This window comes from Halichoerus grypus, chromosome 3 (assembly GCF_964656455.1).
Source record: "Halichoerus grypus chromosome 3, mHalGry1.hap1.1, whole genome shotgun sequence".
Lineage (NCBI taxonomy): Eukaryota > Metazoa > Chordata > Mammalia > Carnivora > Phocidae > Halichoerus > Halichoerus grypus.
In genome coordinates, this window is record NC_135714.1 from 76,720,279 (window position 1) to 76,735,359 (window position 15,081).

The window sequence follows — 15,081 nt, forward strand, 5'->3', positions numbered from 1 at the left end:
ATCTTGCGGAAATGAAACACTGTACCCATTAAACACTTCCCTCCTATCCCCAGCCTGTGGTAACCACCATAGTACTTTTCTTTCTCTGAATTTGACTACTTTAGGTACATCATAAAAGTGGAATTATACAGGATTTGTCTTTCTGTGACTGGTTTATTTCCCTTTGCATAAAGTTTTTAAGATTCATTCATGTTGTAGCATGTATCAGAATTTCCTTTTCAAGGCTGAAAAGCATTGTATGTGTATACTACATTTTGTTTAACCATTCATCTGTGGATGGATACTTGGGTTTCTTCTACCATTTGGTTATTGTGACTATTACTGCTATGAAATTTGTGTACAAATATGGGGCGCCTGGGTGGCTCAGTCATTAAGCGTCTGCCTTCGGCTCAGGTCATGATCCCAGGGTTCTGGGATCGAGCCCCGCATCAGGCTCCCTGCTTGGCGGGAAGCCTGCTTCTCCCTCTCCCACTCCCCCTGCTTGTGTTCCCTCTCTCGCTGTGTCTCTCTCTCTCAAATAAATAAAATCTTAAAAAAAAAAAAAAAAAAAAATTTTGCGTACAAATATCTCTTTGGGACCCTGCTGTCACTTCTTTAGGGTATATACCCAGAAATGGAATTGATAGATCATACAAGAAACCATCACGTTTTCCATTAATACCTGTACCATTTTATTTTCCCACCAGCAGTGCACAAGGGTTACAGTTTCTCCACATCCTTGCTAACACTTGTTACTTTCTTTTTTTGTTTTTTGATTCTTTGTTTTGATAGCCAAACTAATGGATCTGAGTCAGGTTTTGCATTGATAACCAAACTAATGGATATGAGTTAGGTTTTGTGTTGATTTTTATTTTAATCTTAAATCTCATCTGGAATGTATAATAAGGACTAAAGAAAGGATGATACAGTTTTCTCCTTTGCTCATTATTTGTCATTTACTAGTCACTTGTTCCAGAATCATTTATTGATAAACCTTTTTTCTTATGAAACATCAGTATACTCTAAATTCTCATGTATATTTGCATCTTATAGGCCACTAATCTATTTCTCTAGTTTGATATTTGTTTACCCCATTAATAATCATGTTTAGGGTCATAATCTAAAATGTGTCTCTTACAGTGGGTCCCAATCAAAAATGTTTAGAAAGCACTATTGTATGTCTTATTTTTGTGCTGTGTGTTTAAGAGCTTGGAGAAGAGAGTTAACGCCTCATGTTTGTCTCTTGACTTTTTGCTTTATGTATCCTGCAGTGTTTATGTCTTTCATTATTAGTATGCAGTTAAGATATATGTTATATTTTTGTTGTAGATATAATTTCTGTTATTAAAAAGTGTGTCTCAAGTTAAACACTTTTGCTTTGTCCAGTAACAATAGCATGGCTTTGTTTTTCTTTACGTTTTTCCGGTTTATCTTTTCTTTTGGCTTACGCCTGAGATGTTTCTTCTTTCTCATTTCATCTTAGAGTGATGTCAGAAACTACTCTTCAGTCTTGTATTTATTAGTGTATTCTTTGTCTTTTTTAGAGCTTTCATCAGAGAAATAGTTTGATTTTGGAAGATGCTAATGGTATTTCTCTTTCTACTGTGACATTCAAATTAAGGCTGCTTAGATTTCACTATCCATTATTTTGGTTACCTTTTAAAACGATAAATCAATGATGTGTTTTAGTTGGTATTCAAAGGAATTGCCTTGAAAATTAGTTGCCATGTTGAAGAATTGAACCATGTAGAGCAACACAACTAGACGATCAGAAATGGCACAGTTTTGTAAGTCTTCAGGACAGATATAAAGGTTTATGTATTTTCATTCTTTGGGAGATAACTTTTATTTATGGGTTATCAAATTAATTTGGACTACTTTAGTGTGAACTCATAATCTCCTGTAGTGATTTTTGCTTGTTTTTAAGTGGCCCTTGATCTTGGACCCTTTGGAAAGGTGAAACCATTGTCAGACTTAAATGCTTCTTTTGTTTTGTGGTAGACTTAGATATGAGAATGGGTACAAGCATACTGGAAAAACTTGGGATATAAGATTGTCTTCTCTTGTGCATACCATTAATGGGGAATTTAGTTCGGAAAAACTCCCTGGAACCTTGGAGTCTTCTTGCATATGCTAATGATGTAGGTTCCCATTACCTTTTGGTAATGAGAAAATATTCGTCTTCTATCTCTAAAATATAATAGGCTTCTTTATGGTCTTTGTACGAAAGGATAGGCTGTTTTCCCTCATGTTCCTGTAGCATTTTGTTTAATCCTTTCTCATGGCACAAATCATATTTCATAACAGTTACTTGTGTATCTGGCTACTTAGCTCTTATTTGTTTCTTTAGGGCAAATTGAACCTTTTTTCTTTAATATATTCCCTACCTCCTGGTACAGTGCCTTAAGCACAGAAGGCAGTCAGCAAATGTCAGAATTTAATAGTAGCTGATGCCTTCATAATTGGTTCAGGGTTTCACCATTCTTTCATTTGTATTTTTCTGTTTCCTCTCTCGTGCTGCTGCTCAAAAGTGCTTGTTTGGCTTGGGTCAGGAACCATTACTGCATTGTTTTGGCCATTCATTGCCTCTTAGCTATTTTTGCTTTTGCTTACTTCTAGAAATAGTCCAAACAGACAAATCTAAGCATTAAGCATTATTCTAATTCTAAATTATTGACTGTGTTGGAAAGTTGATGTTTTTAGATAAACAAGCTCTTACTGTGGCCCATCAGTTTTCAAAGTGTGGTATGCGAACCTTTAGGATCCCTAAGGGCAAACTACTTTCATAATAATACTAAGATACTACTTGCCTTTTTACTATGTTGATGTGTACAAAAGCAGTGGTAAGTAAAACTGCTGGTGCCTTAGCACAAATCAAGGCCAAGACTCCAAACTGTTGTAGTAGTCATTGTATTCTTAAAATTTTTTAAATGTCAGTTTCACTTAAGAATGTTTTTGATAAACAGTAAAAATTGTTGATTTTGGTAAATCTCAACTAAGCAGTAGGTGTCTTTTTAATACTTTTGTGAAACAAAATGTGAACCAGCCTTTGCTGTATACTGAAGTGTGTACAGTGGTTATCTCAAGGGAAAGCATTTGAACAGTTGCTTTCAGTTCTGATTTGAACTTGTCATTTTTTTCACCAAACACCATTTTTACTTAAAAGAATGACTGACAAACTGTAGTTAAGCAGACTTAGGTATTTAGCAGACATTTTCTCAAAAAAGGACAGTGAAAGCAAGGAAATAACCAGCAGCATTTATTGCTAGTGATAAAATTCCAGTTTTCAAAGGAGAGTTTGGATTTTGGACTGTGAGTTTGACAATCTTCTGATATTTCAGGATCAATGGTGATATTAATAAATCTAATTTTTGATAAAATATCATGAAATGTGTCAACATTTGGAAGATCTGCATTAATCAGCAAGTGAACCAGTATTTTCCAAATGACCAGTGCACACAATGTTACAAAATAATGCATGATTTAAAGGTCCATTAAAGTGCAAGATAGACCAGTGGGTTTAAATGTAATAGAACACAAAAGTTTACTCATATGGTTTCAGATTCCACATTGCAACTGACCTTTAAAAAAAACCTACCACCTGTCAAATTTGGGTTTAGTATCGAAGAGAATATCCATAGTATTGTAAAAAGGTTATGAAAAAACTCTTCCTTTCCTAACTGTATATCTGTGTGAAGCGTGATTTTCTTTGTAAACCTAAACAAAAACTATATTACAATAGATGAATTACAGAAGCAGCTAGAACCAAAGATTCTTACAAATATAAAAGAGTGCCACTCTACTCACTAGATTGGGGGGAGAGGGATGGGATGAGGGGATATAGTTTTCATAAAAATATTTGTTTTTATGTAAGCAGTTTAATAAAGTTTTTCAGTTTCTACTTTCTAATATGGTAATATCATAGATATAACCAACATAAGCCACATAAGCAAAAACTCTAGGGTCCTCAATTTTTAAGAGTGCAAAGGGTTCTAGTTTGAGAAATGCTATCGTATGGTAACCTTCCCTTATCCTCCATATTATCAAACTACTTCCTCTGTTAGTCACTTACCAGTTAGGCTATGGGGATGTCACTTGGTTCAGAGCTGTGTACAAGTTTAAGGTATATTTTTAGCTAGAGATATGTAGGTATATATATAGTATATATTATAATATAATACAAAATAATGCATTGTATGCATACAGTATATATATATATATATATATATATATATATATATATATAAAATGTATATATTTTGTGGTACATATTACATTACCAGTAAAAGCTCTGAGTAATTGAGTACATGATGGAGAGTAAGCCAAACTTCTTTATTTTTTTTTTGTCTCGTTAACTAAGCACATTAAGCATGAGTTTTAAAAATTATGTCTTCACTGTATATTTTTGTATTATCTAGAAGAGGAAAAAAATGAGAGAAAATCAAAGATGAATATGTAATCAAGTTCAAGAAACTCTAGTTCTCCTAATACTCATTAACAGATTTTTTAGGACTCCCTTCCTCCAGGCATTTAGGCATTTAAGTAGCTAGCTTTAAAAAGATTATTATTCATTTTGAATAAAGAGATTTTGAAGAAAACAGACAATTGAAATCATCTTGCCTTAGCCCTTTGAAAATATAAGAAAACAGGACACTGGTTAACATGTTTAGCTGATATGCATTAGCTTTAGGTCAGATTTTTGATACGGTGAACATCTAGTTTTTAATTTTGTGTATGATTTGTGATATATCAGGTACACTTTGTAAAAGCAGAATCCATATTACCATTATACTTATTTTATAGGAATTGGGCTGTAATCTTGTTATTCATAAACATAACTATCAGAATTTGTAAGTGTTGCCATGCTTATGGCAGTTAATATAGCTGTGATTTGTTCCAATGCAGAGTTCTTCATCCAGGTTCTTCACTCAACATTTATAAAATTGTTCTTTTGGAAAAAATGTGATTTGCTTTTCAGTTGTGTTGATAGGACTTCATTGTAGGAAGTAAAGATATATCGTTTTAGTGCCCTCCAGGTGAATAGTAGTCATGTAGGCCATGGTTAATATTATTTACAAATATAACTCATGAGCTTCATTATAATGATTGCTATCATTTTGTGACAGGTATTGGAGACGGCCTGAGTTTTAGAGTATAAGGATTTAGACCTTTACACATAGATTGCAGATTTGTTACTTCTCCTATATGACTTTGGACAAGTTGCTTTCTCTAAATCTAGTTTATCTATAAAATGTTGATATAATGTGTACCCTCAGGATTATTGTGAGGATTAAAAATGTTTGTGCATCACTTGAGGACTTGATTCTGACTTAGAAAGTAGTTGTCAGTTAATCGTTTTTTACATTGACTCCTTTGAGCTAAAGATTCATCTGGTCGTTGCTTTTTTAAAATACATTCACTAGACCAAGGCATTGACTACTTTAATATGAATTTCTTAAATGTGATCTTTTCATTCTCAAATATGTAAGGGAGAATGGTGGTTTTCTGGGGAAGGGAGAATAATTTTGGAACTCTGCTATTGAAGAGAAGAGACCTTGGTAAAATATTTTATTCACCTGTTTTGAATGAGCCAAAATTTTTAGCTTATGAGGACTGCCATAACAAAATATAATACCAGGTAGCTTAAACAACATACCTTTATTTTGTTACATGGCTGGAGGCCGAAAACCCAGGATCCAGGTTGTTTCTTCTGAGGACTTTCTCCAGGGCTTGCAGATGGCCACCTTCTCACTGTGTCCTCACACGGCCTTCCCTTCATGCACACATCTTTTGTTTCTCTCTCTCTTCTTATGACATCAGTCATACTGGATGAGGGCCTCCACCGAAGCAGCCTCATTTTAACTCAGTCTCCTTTTTGAAGACCCTACCTCTAAATATGTTACGTTCTGAGGTTACTGGGGGTTGAAACTTAAGAATTTTGGAGGGGCCCTAATTCAGCCCATAACACCAACATTTGCTTAAGAGGTAATGTGTATTGAATATGGGCTATGTGTCAATGACTGAATTAAATGCCTAATATATATCTTTTGATTTTATATTCACATGAGCCCTGTGATTATTAGCATCTCTATTTTACAGGTGAGGACACTGAGGTTTGGGGTGATTACATAACTTGGCTAAGAGACAGGATTGGAGTACAAGTCTTTTGGGCTGTAGTGTCCATGTTCATTTAGGCCAGAACTGGGTACTAGGAAATAAAAGCACAGAGAGAAGAAGATGACACTATAACACACAAACTCCTCTTTTGCAATTCCCACTAGGGTCTTGCAAGTAAATTAACCTGTGAAATGGAAAATCATTTAACATCAGCCCTGGTTTGACTGTTAATATTTTCTTTAAAAACTGGTGGGAATTTTTGGTTTTAGGATGGAAACAGTGAACAAATTAGAGATTTTTAGCACATGATTATAATTATCAAAAAACATTTATTTTCGGGTTGCTCAAAATGCCTTTCTCCTTTTTTTTTCTTTTGCAGAAGATTCTAGTGTTCCAGAAACTGCAGAAAATGAAAGAAAAGCTAGTATCTCATATTTCAAGAATCAAAGAGGAATACAGTATATTGATTTGTCTTCTGATAGTGAAGATATCGTTTCCCCAAATTGCTCCAGTACAGTTCAAGAGAAAAAATTCAACAAAGACACAGTAATTATAGTGTAAGCAGCTTAATAGATTCATTCATTATATTTGCCTATGTAAGAAGTTTTTCAAGAAAAAGTTATTTAATTTGAAAAATAGTTTGGTGACTTCTCTTTTTTCTTTCTTTTTTGCCTTTTCTCTATTGCATCTTGGTTATTTTTCCCTAACTTAGAACTGTAGAGAGGTATTTGTGTGTGTGTGTGTGCGCGCGCGCGCGCGCGTGTGTGTGCATGTTTCTGGATAACACTGATTTTCAATGAAAAGTTTATAGTGAGAGCAGATAATTTAGTTTTTTTAACCCTCCATAAATAGGGAAATTATTTTAACATGTACCTTTGATCATCTATAATTTCTTTATGGTCTATTCTTGAATCCCAGAGTCAAATTGTTTTAACATTTTTTGGGCACATTCTGTGGAGTAGCACGGAGCTTGTATTATAGTCAGGTAGAAAGACAATAAACAAATAAACAATGTAGTATGCGAAATAATAAATATTATGACCAAAAGGGAAGGAAAATAATGGAGTTCAGGGCCAGGGGTAGGGGGTATGGTTTCTAAAGAGCACAGTTGGAAAAAAGCTTTATTGAGAAGGTGATGCTTGGGTAGAGATCTGAAGGGGTTAAAAAAGTGTGAACCATATGGATATGAGGGTGGGGGGGCAGGAGTGGAGTATTCTGGTCATTGGAAATAACTTGTTTAATGACCCTGAAGTGGTATTATACCTGATGTTTCTAAGGAAAGTAGGCGGCAGATGAATCAGAGAGAAAGACCTAAGGTCACAAGGTAAGCAGCAGGTTAGAAGAGGGATTTAATTATCTTAAACCCATAGGCTGTTTGGCTTTTACTCTGAATGAGATAGAAAGCTAATGAATGGAGTGTATTGAGCAGAGGGGTAAATTATTTCATTCACATGTTTAAAAGGTATTTGAGACTATAGGGGAGCAGTACTAGAAGCATGTATACTATTGTAATAACCCAGGTCAGAAATGATGGACACTTAGACAAGGCTACTACTTGTGGGGATGATTAGAAGGGGTTAGATTCTGTATATACTTTGAAGGTAGAGCAGAGAGGTTTTATTGTTGGATTTTGGGTGGGAGAGAAGGGAGTGAAGGATGACCCTAAGATTGACCTGAGCAACTGGAAGGATGGAATTACCATTAACTGAGATAAGGAAAACTGTTTTGGGTGTGGTAGGCTTCCTTTTGAAGGAAAGTTTGGCAATTCAGTCTTAAACATGCTGTGATTGGGAAGACTCTTAGACATCTAGGCGGGAGATGTCAAGTAGGCAATTGGATTTGTGACATTTGAGTTTTTGGGGGGAGGTCTGGTTAACATCTAAATTTAGGAATTGTCAGAATATAGATTTGATATTTAAAGTTATATGATAAGATGAAATCACTAAGAGATACTAGTATAGCTGGAAAAGAGATCTCCTGGTTGAAGGACTCAGGCCAGCAGAACTTGGGATTTTAGGAACAGGGAGATGAGAAATCTGTGGAGGTTCTGAGAAGGAATAGTTGTTGAGGTAAAAGTCAAAGGGTTGTGTGCTCAGAAGCTAAGCTAAGAAAATGCTGCAAGAAGGAGCCAAGAGATCGAGACTGTGCTGATGGTAATTTCCTCTTAAAATGAACTTTTTGTAAATAAGCCATAATGAACATGCCTTTCTCCTGAAAGTCACTCTGAAATAAAAAATAGTGAAGATCCTGCATGGTTAAGTGTGTTAGATTCACATTTACCTGCTAAGAACAAGGTCTTTCTCTTACATTACAGAAGAAGCAGTCAAATTCAGAAATACCAATTAGCATTGGCACAGTACAGGTGTCTAATGTATAGTACATATTTAAATATTACCAGTTAATCCCACGTTCAAAAGTACTGGTTTGTAAATAAGGATTGTGCTCTAGAATGCAAGTCAGTGTACCAGTTTCTTTGCCAGGAAAGTATTATAAGGAAAAATCGGCTCGACTAAGTTATATGCTTAGTAATGTAGTTGTTTTACCTTCTGGTGTAAATTCCTTATCTTGTTATCGATGGATAACAGTGTGAGCTTAAGAACTAGCAGTCAGTCCTTGGACTGTATTTTAAGTAAGTACTTTATAGTTATTTTTTCCTCAGTATCATGTTGGATTTTTTTTTGAACAGTATCCTGTGTCTTTAGTCTCATTTTCTCTGAAACAGTTTCTCAGCCTTTTTTTTTGTTTCTCATGTCATTGGCCTTTGAAGGTTAAGAGGCCATTTTTTAAGGAGGCTTCTCAATTTGTACTTAGCTGATTTTCTTCATGATTAAATTTAGGTTAAGTGGTAGGAATGCTACATAAATGATTTTGTGTCCTCAGTGTGTCATACAAGGCAACTGATAGCAATTTGTCTCTTTATTGAGGAAGTGAACTTGAATTACTCAGAAACCTGCCAGCTTTCTCCTAAAGAGTTACTATTTTCCCCTTTGTAGTGATTAATCTATTGGCAGATACTTTGACCTTATTCCTTAGCAGACTTTAACTCAGTAGTTTTAGTACCTGTTGATGATTCTTACCTGAATCATTACTTAAATGTGGGTTGTGAATTGGTGGTATTTTAACTAGCATTTCAGATCTTATATTTTAATTATTTGGTATTCTAATATAAAGAAGGGTTTTCTGTTTTTCCCCATTCATTTATTTATATAGTATTTATATAGTATGAGTAAGTATCAAAATGGAATCATAGATATTTATTTGTTCAGTGGGTTGTAATTCACTTACTGTCATTATTCATTTTGGTGCTCAAATTGCTAAATTTTGGCAGTTGAGGGCCCTTCTAGGCAGGCTCTGGTTTTGAGAGGTTCCTGTTACTTTATGAGCCTTTCCCTTCTGGCAAAAGATGGTACAGACTAACACTATCCCTACCCTAGGCCTGAATTTAGAATTAGCCATTTCTCCAAGAAACACTGGTTCCTTTTATATTTCTTTCTTTCTTTTTTTTTTTTTTTTGCACTGGTTCCTTTTAATAGAGAATGGTATTTGGAAATCTGGGGACTAGGAGTGTTCTTTCTTTGCTATCAGGCGAGGCAGGGGTTATGTCATTGCCCTTTTCAGCTATACGAACTAGGAAATATGAGGGGAATGTGTGTGTCTTGTTTTTTTGTGTGTGTGTTTAAATTATGAGTTTTTAATGATAACCTTTAATTCTAATCTACCACTACAAGGCTTTTCCTTGGCTCTCCTTCTATATTTCCTTTTCTGACATTGAGAACTCTGGCTTCTTGCAATATCAGTTTATTTCTTAACTTGCTCAGTCATCCAGTATACATAATATAGTTTCAGAATTGCTATCATCATACCATTTGACCATTAAGCCTACTAAGTAGAGTTAAATTTTGTTTATAGGTTTGTTTTGTCTTTAGATTGAAGGTATATGGTCAAAGTATTCAGATTACTTAACGTTTTCTCTGTTATTGATTTGAAATATAGTTCAGTTCATTAATTTCTCTTTGTATTCCTTTTAAGGTTTTTTCCTTATCCCTCTTTTAAATTTTACTTTTGAATATTTAAAATATTAAGGCTTTAGAAATCAAAACTCTGCATAGAATGTGCTCAGAAAAGTATTACCTCTCTTCCTTTTTCTTGTAATACCCACTGTCATCCACCTCAGAACTAACCAGTTTAGTTTTTCATCATACATTTTCTTCCATGTATCTTTTTTCTCCTTCCTTCCTTCCTGCTTTCTTTCCTTCCTTCCTTTTTTTTTTTTTTTTTTTTTTTAAGAGAGAGAGGAAGAGTGCACATCCATGTGGGGCAGAGGAGGGACAGAGGTAGACAGAGAAAGAGAATCTTAGCAGGCTCCATGCTCAGTGCAGAGCCTGGCTCGGGGCTCGATCTCATGACCCTGAGATCATGACCTGAGCTGGAATCAAGAGTTGGAGAGTTGGACACTTAACCGACTGAGCCACCCAGGCGCCCCTCTTTTTTCTTGTTTCTTACACAAAAGATAGCACACTACATAAATGCATACATATATACATACTCAATTGAGCTTTGTTTTATTCAGTTAGGTATATATCCTAGAAATTGTATTAGTTTATAGAAACCTGTATTTTTTTTCATATTCCATAGTACTGCATTATGTGAATATTCCATGATTATAATCAGTACCCATGAGTGGGCCATTTTGGTTATCATCATTTCTTAACCTTGATGTGGACAGTTTGGGCCAGATAATTCTTTGAGGGGCTTCTTTCCTGTGCATTGCAGGATGTTTTGCAGAATCTCTGATCTCTACTCACTAGATGCTAGTAGCACCTCCCTAGTCAAACAAGCAAAATTGTCTCCAGCTATTGCCAAGTGTTCTCTTGGGGCAAAATCATCCCCCTTTTGATAAGCACTGGTGTCAGTAATAGAAACTGGCAGTTGATGAAATCTCCTAAGAATTATTAATAGACGAGAAGAAGCTGAAGATAGAATCCTAGGAAACACCAACAATTCACAAATGTGAACAAAGGAAGAAAAGCCTTCTTTAGAGATTAAGGACAGGTGGAAAGGTAAAGGAAAATCAAGTACTAATGTTGCAAAACCCATGGGCTGAGGGTGGGTGTGGGGCCAGATTTTCAGAGATATGTCAACAATGTGTGAGACTACAGAGGAGTAGATAACCAGTGAAAGGTTTTTATTACATTTGACATTTTAGAGGATATTATTGCCTTGGTAAGAACAACTTCACTGAAATGGGTGGGGCAAAAGGTAATAAAACATTGAGAGGAAAACTACAGGAAATGAGCAAGTGGATACTTGGTTTTATAAAGTTTGTGAAGGAGAGGAGAATTTGCTTAATTCAGTGCTTGTGTCCACAGTTCCTAGAGTTCCTGGCACATTGAATTAGTTGGTTAATGCTGTCTTGAGCTCATTGTAGGCTTGGGAGGAAGAGCTCAGGGAGGGAGAGGAGACTGGGGAGAGAAGATAGTAGATAGTTGAAGCAGGGTCCTGTAGGAAATAGAAAGGGCTGGAATCCCTTAGCACTGAGAAGGGACTTTACATTCAGTAGTAGAAGGGAAGAACTTTATCTGAGACCAGATAAAAGAACACAAAGTAGTCAACTCTTGTTTTTGTAGATTTTTTCTTTTATTTTTAAATCTTAGGCATACAAGAAAATAAAGTAATAGACAATGAACATCCATGTACCTACCACCTAGACTTAACATTTGTTAATATTTTTCCTTGTTTGTTTCATTGTTTCATGTATTATTATTATTGGCCTCGAGTATTTTAAAGTAAATTATGGACATTCCAACATTTCTTGGTGATACTTTGTGATAGGTCTTTCTCCTGCCCAAAGCCCAATACCAATCAATGAACAGTTCTCTAATATCATCTAATTCATGTTTTTTTTTTTAATAAATATTTATTTGAGAGAGAATGAACACAAGTGAGGGGAGGAGCAGAGGGAGAGGGACAAGCAGACTTGGCCCTGAGTGTGGAGCCTGATGTGGGGCTTGACCCACAACCCTGAGATCATGACCTGAGCTGAAACCAAGAATTTGACGTGTAGCCCACTAAGCCACCGACGTGCCCCTACATTCATGTGTTTTATAGCTGCTTTTTCAAACCAGGATCCAAACAAGAAGCATCCACCGCATTCACATGTTGAAACTCCTGACTTTCTTTTGATCTTAAAGAGTCCTCTCCCCTCCTCTTTTTTAAGGATTTTAACTACTGAAGAAGTAAAATCTTTTCTTCGAGAAAATAGTTTTTTATGATTGTCTCCTTATGATGGTATTGAATTTATTCCTCTCTCACTTGTATTTCCTGCGAACTGACAGTTAATACAAGGCATGGTAAGATTGGTAGTCAGTATAATTACTACAGCAAGAGGCACATGGTTGTGAATCTGATCATTAGGTTAAGGTGATAGCTAGCAGAGTAAGAACTTTTGAAAATGGTTTTCTAGGACAGAAATTGTGAGAAGATTCCAACCTGAATGCTTTCATTTTCTCAATGAACTAGGTCGCAAAATCGGGAATGTATCCAGAGTGAGGCAGAATGAGAATTCAGAGTTGAGGATATGAAGAATGAGAGGTCTGGGTGTAATGGAAAGGGAGATGCATGTAATCGCCTTCAAATATTGAAGGATATTCCTTCTACAAAGGAAGCGATTTATTTTACCTCATTACTCTAGAGCATTTTCTTAAAGCAGGGTTCAAGAAGTCAATCTAGAAGTCTGTTAAAATATGTATATTCCTGGTCCTTGGGGATCTGTCTGCTTTTAAATATTTTGCGGGATTCTCAGGTAAAACTAGTACCGTGACCATACAACTGAACTAACATGAATAGATACAGTGAAGTTACTAAAATACAGATTCTGGATATGTTTCCCAAAATAGAATTAGCTGTATAGCAATAATCTGCATTCTCTGACACTAAGAACGAACTTAAATTCCCACTTTTCTTTCTCTGATCTTTATAACTTCTATCCATTTGTTATACTTCTATTTTCTGATCTCCAGAATGGCTATCATGGTAGAAAACCAAAATTTCAAAATGAGATTTTTGTTTGGGAGATAGATGATTAAAATTTGGCCTCAACTGTCTTTTATATAGGATTAACATATAAATTGAGATAGAATGAGATTAAAGTTAGTTGTAGAATAAAACCTCACATGGAATAAATGCTCCTTGTCTGGTACCAGAGATTCTGGTACTCAATGGGACCATTCTTATTTTAACACTTAGATTCTGATCACCTAGGTAGGCCATGAAAATCCTTTTATCTTTGTATTAGTGTAGGCTTTATAATTTCTCAAGAGCAACCTGACAATGCTCATCTGATATATAGAGTATAGGTGAAAAGGGAATAGGAAAGAGAAAGTGGGCATGCAGTACGTGTGTGTATCTTAAAATAATTGCCAGGTATTTTATTGTTCTCCATCCCAGCCCAGATAATATGAGATATTTTCAAAGTATGCTGACTCTGGGAATGTAGATTTATATATATAACCATACTGAAATGAAAGAAGTTGTTTTAATCTTTGACAGAGATTGCATTCTTTTTGGAAAGAACTGCTGTATTACATATATATATGATTCTAATAAAATAACAGTAGTACATCAAAATATTGTTTTTTTCCTCTGAAAATATTTTTAGTTCTGAGCCATCTGAAGATGAAGAGTCCCAGGGCCTTCCTACCATGGCAGGTAGAAATACTGATGATATTTCGGAATTGGAAGACCTTTCGGAATTGGAAGACCTTAAAGATGCTAAACTTCAGACCTTGAAGGAACTTTTCCCGCAAAGAAGTGACAGTGATTTACTTAAGGTTATACCCTTTTATAGTAATTGGTTATTGTAGCTGTAATGATGTTTAAAATTTCCCTTGTATCTAGTACTGTATTTAGTGGATAGTCATTTTTCTAAAGATATCTTATGTTTTGAGGTAATTAACTTTTACATAATAATAAAAGTAAATGCCAGAGATTTACTTGTTGGGAGTCTTAACTTTTTAATAGGTAAGGCTATTCACCTATAAATAATAAAATATAGTATTTCCCTCAGTAGCTCACATAGCTTGTGAAAATTTTTTTGTATGCTTAAATAGTTCTAAAATAGAGACTTAACTGGTCTCACTAGAAACTCAAATGTCAGGAGGCTTTTTTTTTTTTTTTTGGTCTTCATAATGACAAAGGGTTGCTATTGATATTTAATGCCAAAGGCCCAGGGACACTAAATCCCCTGCAGTACTGAGGATGGTCCTGCATAACAAAAGAATTATCCTGTCAATAGCACTCTTGCTGAGAAACGTTGATTGAGTTATATAGAAACAAAATAAGTGGCTGTATTTGGACTGTAATAGGTATCTTTATAAGAGCACATAAAAATTGATGAATTAAATTTCAGGTAGAGAATAAATCTCTGAAGATTACTAGTAAATAGGTTCTTTCTAGCTCTATCACTTATTAGTTGAATGACCCTGGGAGGATCATTTAATTGCAGGTTTATGTTTTTCACCTTTTTGTCTGGTGACTACCACCATTTCCAGTCGGAACTGTAGGAGGTACTGTATCTGTATGGGGTAGGCAGGTAACTTGGAAGTGCTGGACACTGGCGTATCATAGAGTATATGCTCTTTCTGAAATGGGCAGCTGCTCTCTAGTGCCCGCAGGAGATGGCCATGTGGTATCAATGGTAGCCCATTTTTATTAGGTTTCAGAGTTTCCAAATAAAGTGAAAAGGCTGTTATTTACTATTGACCTATTTAATAGCTTCCTTTAACTACTTGAAGTGTATAATTTAGTGGTTTTTAATATATTTACAAAGTTGTGCAATTATCACCATAATCTAATTTTAGAACATTTTAATCTTTCCAAAAGAAACTTTTTTTTTTTTAAAGATTTTATTTATTGTCAGAGAGAGAGAGTGCGCACACTAGCAGGGGAAGTGGCAGGCAGAGGGAGAAGCAGGCTCCCTGCTGAGCA

The 15,081-nt window shown here is 35.2% G+C and overlaps 1 protein-coding gene across 4 annotated transcripts in view; it reads left to right on the forward strand.

The window, feature by feature from the left end:
• The window catches only part of SMARCAD1 (SNF2 related chromatin remodeling ATPase with DExD box 1), a 74,821-nt gene that overhangs the window by 7,558 nt on the left and 52,182 nt on the right, over positions 1–15,081 (forward strand). For all 4 annotated transcript variants that reach the window (XM_078068972.1, XM_036091799.2, XM_078068971.1 and 1 more), the window contains exons 3-4: positions 6,476–6,653; positions 13,754–13,925. In XM_078068972.1, the coding sequence (XP_077925098.1) occupies positions 6,476–6,653; positions 13,754–13,925 (350 nt within the window). The remainder of the gene's footprint in view (positions 1–6,475; positions 6,654–13,753; positions 13,926–15,081) is intronic.